Source organism: Heptranchias perlo, chromosome 4, assembly GCF_035084215.1.
Source record: "Heptranchias perlo isolate sHepPer1 chromosome 4, sHepPer1.hap1, whole genome shotgun sequence".
Taxonomy (NCBI): domain Eukaryota; kingdom Metazoa; phylum Chordata; class Chondrichthyes; order Hexanchiformes; family Hexanchidae; genus Heptranchias; species Heptranchias perlo.
The window spans coordinates 28,720,078-28,732,943 of NC_090328.1; the positions used below are offsets into that span (position 1 = coordinate 28,720,078).

Below are 12,866 nucleotides of genomic sequence, written 5' to 3' on the forward strand. Positions count from 1 at the left end.
GATTGGTGAGGTCTGGCGTGCAGATTGAAGGATGTGGGGTTTAGTGGTGCCCAACCTTTATTAAATGTTTTAACATAACTTATCAGTGTGTAAAAATGGGAATGGGACCTGCATCTGTGTGTTATGTGTGCGATGTCTGATCTCTGTTCAGACTCCGTGCAGACAGTAGACTGTTATTTTCAGCAAATACCAGCTACCTTTAAGAGATTTCGAAGAAACATCCTCCCTTTAAAAAATTGAGCTCCTTCTAGTGGTGAAAAGTGTGAATTGCATTGATTCCACATGCAAGGCCTGGAATGGAACGCTGATTGCAGGTAAGTCCTGGGGTGGGCTGAAACTTACGCCCTGCTTGCGCAGAGGCCATTGGGCGCGGGATAATAGCACATCACACTACCTATGCCCAAGAACGGCCCCCCTCCAATTTTTTCCCCACATAAATTTTCACATAGACTTGGAGATGCAGAACAGTTCGAGTCCTAAAGGCAGCGAATTTCTTGAGTGTATTCGGGACAGTTGTCTGGAACAATATGTTCTTGAACCAACAAGAGAAAAGGCCATCTTAGGTTTAATAATAAGTAATGAGCCTGAATTAGTCAATAATCTAATGGTAACCATAATATGATAGAATTCAATATTAGGTTAGCTAAGATAGAAGCCCATGGAATCGAGGGAAAAGTGCGGACTTGGTTGGGAAGTTGGCTGAGCGAAAGGCGACAGTAGGGATAATGGGTAGGTACTCACATTGTCAGGATGTGACTAGTGGAGTCCCACAGAGATCTATCTTGGGGCCTCAATTATTCACAATATTTATTAACGACTTAGATGAAGGCATAGAAAGTCTCATATCTAAGTTTGCCGATGACACAAAAATTGGTGGAATTGTAAGCAGTGTATTATTACAATTACAAAGGGATATTGATAGATTAGGTGAATGGGCAAAACTTTGGCAAATGGAATTCAATGTAGACAAATGTCAGGTCATCACTTTGAATCAAAAAAGGATAAAACAGGGTACTTTCTAAATGGTAAAAAGTTAAAAACAGTGGATGTCCAAAGGGACTTAGGGGTACAGGTACATAGATCATTGAAGTGTCATGAATAGGTGCAGAAAATATCAGTAATGCTAATGGAATGCTGGCCTTTATATCCAGAGGACTAGAGTACAAGGGGGCAGAAGTTATGCTGCAGCTATACAAAACCCTGGTTAGACCGCACCTGGAGTAGTTCTGGGCACCGCACCTGGAGTAGTTCTGGGCACCGCACCTTCGGAAGGACATATTGGCCTTGGAGGGAGTGCAGCGTAGGTTTACTAGAATGATACCCGGACTTCAAGGGTTAAGTTACGAGGAGAGATTACACAAATTGGGGTTGTATTCTCTAGAGTTTCGAAGGTTAAGGGGTGATCTGATTGAAGTTTATAAGATATTAAGGGGAACAGATAGGGTGGATAGAGAGAAACTATTTCCGCTGGTTGGGGATTCTAGGAGTAGGGGGCACAGTCTAAAAATTAGAGCCAGACCTTTCAGCAGTGAGATTAGAAAACATTTCTACACAAAGGGTGGTAGAAGTTTGGAACTCTCTTCCGCAAACGGCAATTGATACTAGCTCAATTGCTAAATTCAAATCTGAGATAGATAGCTTTTTGGCAACCAAAGGTATTAAGGGATAAGGGCCAAAGGCAGGTATATGGAGTTAGATCACAGATCAGCCATGATCTTATCAAATGGTGGAGCAGGCACGAGGGGCTGAATGGCCTACTCCTGTCCCTATGTTCCTAGAGGGAGACAAGTGAGTCATGAACTAAGGTATTAAATTTAGGTAAGCAGAAATTGACCACAATAGACTGGGCAGAACTACTAACTGATAAAACTACGGATGAACAGTGGGAGGTGTTCAAAAAAGTATTTGGTGGAATACAAGACCTCTACTTGTGTAATTAAACAACCTTGATCAACAAAGGATGTGAGAGATCATATAAAACAAAAAGAATGGGCTTATAAAAGGCAAAGAACAGTAGAGATCCAGTGGACTGGGAGAAAGAACAGCAAAGGGATGCACAGAAAGTGGTAAGAACTGCAAAAAGGGAATACGAGAAAAAGCTTGCGAGGGATGACAAGGACAGCACTAAAGGTTTTTACAAATATATTAAGAGAAAGAGGGTGGCTAAGAGTCATGTGGGCACCTTAATGACAGTCGCAGGTGATATTGTAATTGCTAAACAGCTACTTTGTATTGGTCTTCACAGCAGAGGATGATGATCATATACCAGAGATGCAAGGAAAACTAAAAGTAAATCAAGGGGAGGAACTAACTAGATTCAATATAAGTAAAAGCATGGTGATGGAGGAACTAATATAATTAAAGATGGACAAATCTCCAGGACCCGGTGGTTTCCACCCCAGGGTATTAAAAGACATACACTGGAAATTGTTGGTGCGTTAGTCATGATATTCCAAAACTCTCTTGATTCAGGAATTGTCCCCTTGGATTGGAAAATTGCCAATGTCACTCCGCTATTTAAAAAGGGTAAGAGAGATAAGCTATGAAATTATAAGTAATCTTACAACACCAGGTTATAGTCCAACAGTTTTATTTGAAAATCACAAGCTTTCGGAGGCTTTCTCCTTTGTCTGTTGAGTGTGGAATTCCTTGAAGGTTACCGCATATATAGTCAGAGAACAATGCCTGGTGATTACAGATAATCTTTCCAACTGCCCGTTGTCAAGGCAATCAGACAGAGAAGACAGTAAATACAGAACTACTGAATATACAAATGGTCCGAACCCAAAAACAGAGAGAGAGAGAGAGAGAGAGAGAGAAACATCCGAAAGGAAGAGAAAGAGAGAGAATGACCAGTTGTATTAAAAACAGATAACTCTTTTTTCGCTGGTGGGGTTACGTGTAGCGTGACATGAACCCAAGATCCCGGTTGAGGCCGTCCTCATGGGTGCGGAACTTGGCCAATCCAAGGGGACAATTCCTGAATCGAGAGAGTTTTGGAATATCATGACTAACGCACCAACAATTTCCAGTGTATGTCTTTTAATACCCTGGGGTGGAAACCACCGGGTCCTGGAGATTTGCCAAGTTCCGCACCCATGAGGACAGCCTCAACCGGGATCTTGGGTTCATGTCACGCTACACGTAACCCCACCAGCGAAAAAAGTGTTATCTGTTTTTAATACAACTGGTCATTCTCTCTCTTTCTCTTCCTTTCGGATGTTTCTCTCTCTCTCTGTTTTTGGGTTCGGACCGTTTGTATATTCAGTAGTCCTGTATTTACTGTCTCTCTCTGATCGCCTTGACAACGGGCAGTTGGAAAGATTATCTGTAATCACCAGGCATTGTTCTCTGACTATATATGCGGTAACCTTCAAGGAATTCCACACTCACCTGACGATGGAGAAAGCTTGTGATTTTCAAATAAAACTGTTGGACTATAACCTGGTGTTGTAAGATTACTTACATTTGTCCACCCCAGTCCATCACCGGCATCTCCACATTATGAAATTATAGGCCTATTAGTCTAACATCAGTTATGGGGTAGTTACTAGAATCTGTTATTAGAGACAGAATGACTGAGCATTTGGAGAAATATGAGCTGATCAGAGAGCCAGCATGGATTTGTAAAAGGTAAGTCATGTTTAACAAATCTAGTTGAATTTTTTTGAGGAGGTAACTAACGTGGTAGATAAGGGAGTGTCTATGGATGTTATTTATATGGATTTTCAGAAGACATTCGACAAGATTCCATATAAGAAACTATTAAACAAAAATGAGAGCACATGGAATTGGAGGCAACCTATTGGCTGGGATGGGGAATTAGTTAGGAGGGAGGAGACAAGAGAATAGGATAATGGATAGGTACTCAAATTGGCAGGATGTGACTAGAGGTGTCCCCAGGGATCTGTACTGGGGTCACAGCTTTTCACTATATTTATAAATGACTTGGATGAAGGAATAGAGAGCCGTTTGCGAACGACACTAAGGTGACATAGTAAATGGGAACAAAAAGTTGCAAAGGGACATTGATAGATTAAGTGATTGGGCAAACAATGGCAGATGGTGTTCAATGTGGGAAAGTGTGAGGTCATCCACTTTGGACCTAAGAAATATAGATCAGAGTATTTTCTAAATGGCAAGAAGCTGGGAACTGTGGATGAGCTGGGAGATTTAGGGGTCCAAGTACAGAAATCACTAAAAGCTAGTGGGCAGGTACAAAATATAATTTAAAAGATTAATGGAATGTTGGCCTTTATCCCAAGAGGGGTGGAAGTTACGTCACAGCTGTACAGAGCTCAGGTTAGACCCTATCTGTAGTACTGCATTCAGTTCTGGGCACCACACCTCAGGAAGGATATATTGGCCTTGGAGGGGGTGTAGCGCAGATTCACCAGTATGATATCGAGGACAGGTTGCATAGACTAGGCTTATATTCCCTTGAATATAGAAGGTTAAAGAGTGATTTAATTAAAGGATTTGATAGGATAGATGGAGAGAAACTATTTCCTCTGGGAGAGTCCAGAACAAGGGGGTATAACCTTAAAATTAGAGCTGAACCATTCAGGGATGATGTCAGAAGCACTTCTTCACACAAAGGGTAGTGGAAATCTGGAACACACTCTCTTTTCCCCCCCCCCCCCCCCCAAAAAAAAAACTGCTGAGGCTAAGTCAGTTGAAAATTTCAAAACTGAGAGCGATAGATTTTTGTTAGCCAAGGCTATTAAGAGTTACAGAACCAAGGAGAGTAGATGGAGTTAAGAAACAGATCAACCATGATCTAATTGAAAGGCGCGACAGGCTCAAGGGGCTGAATGGCCTACTCCTGTTCCTATGTTCCTAGATGTGGGTATATCATGTAACCTTGACTGCATGCTATCGACCCTGCTTTTATTTATTGATTGGATAATTGGTTTATGTGCCTTGATTAGTAGTGTGTATGGTCAACTTGCTCACTGCCTTGCATATTTGAACAAATACAGAGAACAGTCTAATGCTTCTCTACTTTAGTAATTTGAATTTAACAGTGAATAGAAATAAAATGCATCACAAGGAAGGCATTAATATAATTGAGGCATTTGTCAGGTGAGCTAAAGACTAACCTTTCATTATCTTGGACATATTCCAAGAATCACTTTTTTTTAGTTTTAATAACTATGTACACCTTTCCATTCCATGCATGAAAACAGTATGTTGTAACCCAATTCAAAATTGTTGTACCAAGTGATCTGTATGTTTTACAATATGCCGGTCTAGGGATTTGAACTAAAGATTGTGTAAGCATAGATCTACTGGAGACTAATCTGTCAAAATTCATTGCACTAGCAACCTTATTATTTGGTTTACTTTGGCAGTGTCTGATGATTATCGAAAGACTTGACGTTTGGTTGTCTGGAGGGGACGAAGTATGCATTTGGAACTGTCATGCAGAGTTGCTCTGCAAAACACTTCGCTTTAAAGATGCAGGTATTGTGTTTCAAATTACTGCACTAATCCAGACATTCCCTTTCATGTTTCACTTTTTATGGCAAATATGTTCCTATCCAAGATAATCTTCACGAAACTGGATTAATAGACCTTGCTCAGGGTAACCAATCTTAGATGGAAAATTGTAGAATAAAATCAGATAAAACTATTATCAACATACCAAAAGCATCAAAGCTGTTGATTTGAGGGTGATAACGTATATTTATTTCTAACAGTTGGAGCACTTGCTGCTTATGAACTTTGCCACCAACTATTGTGTACTGATTTTAGGTCTTTTTCGCTGCCTTCTTTGATGAATAAACCCTACCTTTTTTAGACCAATCCTTTTCTTGCATTGTCTCCCATTGGTATTCTTCAAGTAAAGGCTCCCTCTTTCCACTTTTTTTATAGTTGTAATACTTAATACCGTTACATCAGTGTTCTTTTGTCCCAGTCTTTTTAAATTTTGCTTCTTGACTTGGCATTTGGTTAATTTTTTTAAATATACCAGACATTTTGACAAAACTTCCTACAAGTCAAGCTAGAAGAAACAAAGTTTACACAAAAGTAGATTTTCAAGACCTTCCCTGCAGCAAGTTACCTGGTCTGCTGAGATAGTTGATTGGAAAATTGTCCACAATGGGGGTCGGGTAAAGGGAGACAAGGGAATGGGGGCTCGGAGAGAGAGAGAGAGAGAGAGAGAGAGAGAGAGACACACACTGGGGAATGGGATGAGCATGGGTCCCAGCATTTTTTGCTGAGCCGGAAGCAGCAGCAACGGGTGAGTGGGAGAGAGCGGAGCAGCCAGCAATGGGGTGAGTGAAACTTGAGGACTTAACTGTGGCTAAAAAACAACAGCTTGCATTTATATAATGTCTTTAACATAGTAAAACATCCTAAGGTGTTTCACAGGAGCCTTAGCAGACAAAATTTGACGCCAAGCCGCAAAAGGAGGTATTAGGACTGATGACTAAAAACTTGGTATTAAGGAGCGCCTTAAAGGAAGAGGGAGAGATAGAGGCATGGAGAGGTTTAGGGAGGGAATTCCAGAGCTTACGGCCTAGACAGCTGAAGGCACACCTGCCAATGGTGGAGTGAAGGAAATCAGGGATGCACAAGAAGCCAGAATAGGAGGAATGCAGAGTTCTCGAAGGGCTGTAGGGTTGGAGGAGGTTACAGAGATAGGGAGGTGTGATGCCATGGAGGGATTGAATACAAGGATGAGAATTTTAAATTAGAGGCTTTGCTGAACCTGGCCCAGTGTCGGTCAGCACGTGCGGGGTGATGGGTGAACGGGACGTGGTGTGAGTTAGGATACAGGTAGTAGAGTTTTGGATGATCTCAAGTTTATGGACGGTGGAAAATGGAGGCTGGCCAGGGAGCATTGGAATAGTCGAGTCTGGAGGTAATAAAAGCATGGATGATGAGGGTTTCAGCAGCATGTGGGCTGAAGCAGGGGCGGAGAAGGGCGACATTAAGGAGGTGGAAGTAGACGGTCTTGGCTATGGAGAGATTATGGGGTCGGAAGCTCAGCTCAGGGTCAAATAGGGCACAGAGGTTGTGAACAGTCTGGTTCAGCCTCAGACAGTGGCCAAGGAGGAAGATGGAATCGGTGGCTAGGGAACAGAGTTTATGGTGGGGGCCAAAGACGATGGCTTTTGTCTTCCCAATTGGAGGAATTTTCTTTAATTGGAGGAAATTTCTGCTATCCAATACTGGATGTCGGACAAGCAATGTGACAAATCATAGAGGAGGGGTCGAGAGAGGTGGTGAAGTAGAGCTGGGTGTCATCAGCGCACACGTGGAATCTGACGTGTTTTCAAAGATGTCATGAGGGGCAGCATGTAGATGAGAAATAGGAGGGGGCCAAGGATAGATTCTTGGGGGACTCCAGAGGTAACGGTGCTGGAATGGGAAGAGTAGCCATTGTACGAGGTTCTCTGGCTATGGCTGGATCGATAGGAATGGAACCAGGTGTGGGAACACCCACTCAACTGGACAGTGGAGGAGAGCCGTTACAGGAGGATGGTGTAGTAAACTGTCAAAGGCTGCAGACAGACCAAGAAGGACAAGGAGGGATAGTGCACCACAATCACATAGGATGTAATTTGTGACTTTGATAGGGCCATTTCAGTGCTGTGGCAGGGACGGAAACCTGATTGGAGAGGTTCAAACATGGAGTTGCAGGAAAGATGGGCACAGATTTGGAAGGCAATGACACGTTCAAGGACTTTGGAGAGGAAAGGAAGGTTGGAGTTGGGGTGGTAGTTTGCAAGGACAGAGAGGTCAAGGGTGGGTTTTTTGAGGATCACTACTCCCTAGATGTTCTCGCACGCTTACCTCTTATCTACTGTGGTTCATTTCCCACTACTAGGTCTAGCAGTGCTTTCTGCCTTGTTGAGCTTCTTACATATTGGTATGAAGAATATTATGTGTCACCTGGCACACATAATAGTTACTAAATTTGTTATTTTTTTTAAACAGATGTGAGTTCGATGATAGAACTACCGAAAAACAACATTGCTGCAGTGATCAGGAAGGAGCTAAGTACGACTTTTACTAAAGTTGAACAAGCACATTCAGGTGTTTAATAAAAAAAAAGAGAGAATTGAAATGAGAGAACCACCTGTTAACTACTTTTTTGTAAGATTCTAATTTGCAAACTATCCAAACTAATTCAAAATTGTTCTCCATATGCAAATCAATTTGCTGTGTTGCATTTAAAAAAGAATTGAAACTGAAAGCTTGTTTAGATTATTTTCTATATGACTGTACTTTGCTATCTTCTCATTTAAGTTATTTTCAAGCTGATACCATCATCATCAGAATCTCAGACTTGGGAAATTATTGAGATGAGAAGACTCTCAAACCATGAAGATGATATTCGAGCACTAATCAGTATAAATGGTAAATTCATTTTATTATTTTACTTGGGTTTTTCTGGACTTATTGCATTAACTATTCCTTACTCAGCTGGAGGTGAATGTAAATTTGATGCAATACAGAAAAATCCTTTTCTTAGGGTACTGGAAGTAACACAGAGCTTATCCGGTATCCACTCTCTGGTGAGCCACAGTTTTCTCCAGTTAAACATTGTGAAGGCTGAAGCCATCGCCTTTGGCCTCTGGCATAAACTCCCTACCTTCACCACAGATTCCATCCCTTTCCCTGGCCACTGATGCAGGCTGAACCAGACTATTCACAACCTTAGTGTCCTATTCGACCCCAAATCCTCTCTGTCACAAAGGCTGCCTGCGTCCACCTCTGTAACATCGTTTGTCCTGAACTCATCTGCTGCTGCAACACTCATCACTTCCAGATTTGACTATTCCAATGCTCTTCTGGCCGACCAGCCTGCCACCACTACCCTCCGTTCACTTCAACGCATCCAAAACTCTGCTGCCCAGATCCTATCCTATACTAAGTCCTGCTCAACCATCACCCCTTTCCTCGGTGACCTACATTGACTCTTTGTCCCCCAATGCTTCAACTTTAAAATTTTTATCCTTATGTTTAAATCCCATCATAGGGCTTGCTCCTCCCTATCTCTGTAACCTCCTCCAGCCCTACAACCTCGCTAGAACTTTGCGTTCCTCTGACTCTGGCCTCTTGTGCTTACCTTCCACCCCCACTTTGCCCCATTATTGGTGGCCATGCCAAGACTCCACGTTTTGGAATTCCTTCCCTCAACCCATCTTCACCTCCCTCTCCTCCTTTTAAGGCCCTCCATAAAATTCACCTCTGAATAAGCTTTTGGTCAACCCTGCTAATAGTTGTTCCTTTTGCTCAGCATCTATTTCTTTGAATACACCTCCGTGAAGCATCTGGGATATTTTTCTTTGTTAGTGAGGCTTACCCATGAAATGGGTGCAAGCACTACAGCTAATCGAAGAGCAATGAATTGCAGCCGTGAAAAACATTGAGCAGGGACGCCCCTCCCCCTCCATCCCAGTTTCTTGTTTCCTTTGTGCCATATCCGCCTACCTGCTCTTCTGGCAAACAGGACGGAGGAATCGGACCTAGTATATTCATAAACTACAAGGTGGGCATTCTATCGACATCTTGGTGTCTTTCTCCGCTATAGGCAGATGATTTCGGTGCCATTGAAAACTGGCTTGATAGTGTGTCTTGGTACTTGCAGTCGTCTTTATTTTAAGTGGCTAGAGTCATGTCTGGCTTCTTTGGAGAAAACATCTTCATTTCTTACAAATTAATCAAGTGTCATTGGGGGAATTGGGTTTAATGAAGACTTGTGACTTCCGATGGCAGTCTGGAGATAACCTTTTGAAATTTCGTAGAAGTAATTTTCCTCTCCTGAATCTCAGGAGATGAATAGATTGACAAAATCTACTGCAATTAGTCTCCTTTGGGTGCCTTGGTTGCTGCTATGCTGCTGATGTTTTCTGTTGTCTTGATTCTGATTTTTATCAGCAGGACCTAAGGATTTGTCTGATTCCTGTTCTGAGTCAGATCATGGATTATCAGAGGAATATTCTGTAGGCAAGATTTTATTTGAGTTGTTTGCATCAACTGAGATCATTACTTAGAGCAGTCCAGAACACTCTGACAAGATTCCAGTGAAACAGATACACTGCCACATAAAATAATGTGGTATCACAGTGAATTGTGTGTTTCCATTAATAGATAATACATTTGCAACTGGATCCCACGTGGGTGAGTTGATAATTTGGGATGCACTGGATTGGACAGTTCAAGCATCTGAATCCCAATTCTGGAATGCTGCTCCAAAGTCTGACAAACCAGCTGAGATAAAGATATCACGGACCCCATACCAGCATGAAACCTGCATCCATCATCTGTCCTCAGATAGAGAGGTAAAGTAAAATGCGCTGACATTTATCCCAAAACTTAATACAGCTATTTAACATTCAACTCTTGAAGATTATATATAATTCTGATTTTACTGTGTTAAAAATGGAACGAAAAAGCGCCACTTGCTAGCTCTAATGTCTCTAACAACCAATAAAGCACACCTTGCTGTTGCTCAACTGATGAGTAGCTTTGATTGTAACTGCTGAGAATCTACAATTCAGATAGCTTTTTTCTCTCTTCCTTTCTTGACTGAAGTATAATGGGAAGAACATAAAAGATAAAAAATTAAATTAATCACTTATTAAAGTGGACAAGGCTCAGCCTTTCCCCCATTTTTTAATGGTGATTGATCTCATCTATGCTACAAAACAGCCCATCAAATCAACAATTAAGGAGTTTGCCAAACCCTTCAATGTAGAGACACCATACCTCTTTATAAGGATATGCTGTTAAGCTAAATAATATTTGTGGTAAGTTAGACTTTCATTTCTAATATTTTTTTTCCTTGTAGAACGTTTTTGCTGCCATTGGGACTGGAATCTACGTGTATAACCTTCAGACAAAAACAGTGATTGCATATCAGCAAGTGGCACATGATTCACGTGTATTGCACATTGCAAAATTACCAAACAAGTATGGAGCTTGATCTGAATTTTATAGTGACCTATTAAGGATAAAGCAACATGCTGTTAGATATTATAAAATACAAGAGGCAGGAAGATGATTACAAATGAAGTAGTACTTAAACTATTGGTTTTCTCCAAGCATCTTCTATCTATATTTAGTGTTTCTTTACAGTTCTGTTTTAAAATGCACTGACATTTGTTTTGATTCATTTTAAATGATTCTGTAGTATCTAAACCACTTTGGAAAATGTAGATGGTCATTAACTTGAACTGTAGATTTGTAGTTAAATTCCAAGATCAGTTCAGAAAATACCCTCAATTTAAAAGTTAAGAGCTTTTGCTGTGCCTTCAGGCATAGCATTTCTTTAGGTATGTATTTCTAAATTTTACACAAGTTGAGAATGCAAAATCTGAAATATTGTAATGCAGATTGCTATTTTACTGAATCTGTGGAAAAGTTTTAAACTTGGATTAGTATTTTCTTGTTATAAGCATTTAATACTCATTGCATTGTTCACTTAAAAGTGTTGCCGTAATTAAGTTCAGAATGCCTTGTACAAAATGCAATAATTGACATTTAGTGTATGTTGAATGTAACAATAAAACCAATTTTCTTTGTATGGCTGACAAGTGATAGCTGTTGGATGTCCTGTACTCTGAAAATAATGTCTACATTTCAATATGTTTTGCAGCCAGTTGGTTTCCTGCTCTGAGGATGGCAGTGTTCGCCTCTGGGAATTACAGGAGCTTCCTCCAGCTGAGCCTGCTACACCAGGTTAGTGCAGCTTTATGTTGTATGCATAGGTAGATTTTTTTTTTAAAAGTGTATTCATTCTTGGGATATAGGCGTCGCTGGCAAGGCCAGTATTTATTTCCCATCCCTAGTTGTCCTTGAGGTGATGGTGGGCCTTCTTGAACTGCTGCAGTCCACAATGCTGTGAGGTAGGGAGTTCCAGCATTTTGACCCAACAACGATGAAGGAATGGCAATATAGGTCCAAGTCAGGATGGTGTGTGACTTGAAGGTGAATTTGGAGGGGTTGGTGTTCCCATGCACCTGCTGCCCTTGTCCTTCTGGGTGGTGGAGGTTGCAGGTTTGGGAGGTGCTGCTGAAGACGTCTTGGTGACTTGCTGTAGTGCATCCTGTAGATGGTATACACTGCAGCCAGGGCCGCGGTTGGAGTGAGGGGATGTTTAAGCTGGTGGATGGAGTGCTGATCAACCAGACTGCGTTGTCATGGATGGTGTTGAAATTCTCAAGTATTGTTGCAGTTGCACCCATCCGGACAAGTGGAGAGTATTCCATCACACTCTATAACTTGTGCCGTAGGTGATGGAGAGGCTTTTGAGAGTCGGGATGTGAGCCACTCACTACAGAATAACCAACCTCTGACCTGTTCTAGTAGCCACGGCAAAATGTTAATGTTGATTGTGGGGGATTTGGCGATGGTCATGCCATTGAATGCCAAGGGGAGATGGTTATTTGCTCTCGTGTTGGAGATGGTCATTGCTTGACACTTGTGTGGCGCAAATGTTACTTGCCACTTATCAGCCCAAGCCTGGATGTTGTCCAGGTCTTCCTGCATGTGGGCAATTGCCAATGGAGCTGAACACTCTGCAATCATCAATGAACAGAACCAATTCTGACCATATGATGGTGGAAAGGAAATTGATGAAGCAGTTGAAGATAGTTGGACCTAGGATGCTGCCCCGAGGAACTCCTGCAGCAATGCCCTGGGGCTGAGACGACAACCATCTTCCTTTGTGCCAGGTATGACTCCACCTGCTGGAGAATTTTCCCTGGTCCCCATTCACCAGTTTTACTTGTGTTCCTTGATGCCACACTCAGTCAAATACTGCCTTAATGTCAAGGACAGTCACTTTCACGTCGCCTCTGAAATTCAGCTCTTGTGTTCATGTTGGATTGAGGTCTGGAGCCAAG

At 41.8% G+C, this 12,866-nt stretch overlaps 1 protein-coding gene across 3 annotated transcripts in view; it reads left to right on the forward strand.

Annotated features, from left to right (window-relative positions):
- Positions 1 to 12,866, forward strand: part of wdr41 (WD repeat domain 41) — a 52,138-nt gene that overhangs the window by 24,201 nt on the left and 15,071 nt on the right. For all 3 annotated transcript variants that reach the window (XM_067982679.1, XM_067982682.1, XM_067982680.1), the window contains 6 exons: positions 5,355 to 5,466; positions 7,951 to 8,013; positions 8,263 to 8,373; positions 10,111 to 10,301; positions 10,811 to 10,932; positions 11,618 to 11,700. In XM_067982679.1, the coding sequence (XP_067838780.1) occupies positions 5,355 to 5,466; positions 7,951 to 8,013; positions 8,263 to 8,373; positions 10,111 to 10,301; positions 10,811 to 10,932; positions 11,618 to 11,700 (682 nt within the window). The remainder of the gene's footprint in view (positions 1 to 5,354; positions 5,467 to 7,950; positions 8,014 to 8,262; positions 8,374 to 10,110; positions 10,302 to 10,810; positions 10,933 to 11,617; positions 11,701 to 12,866) is intronic.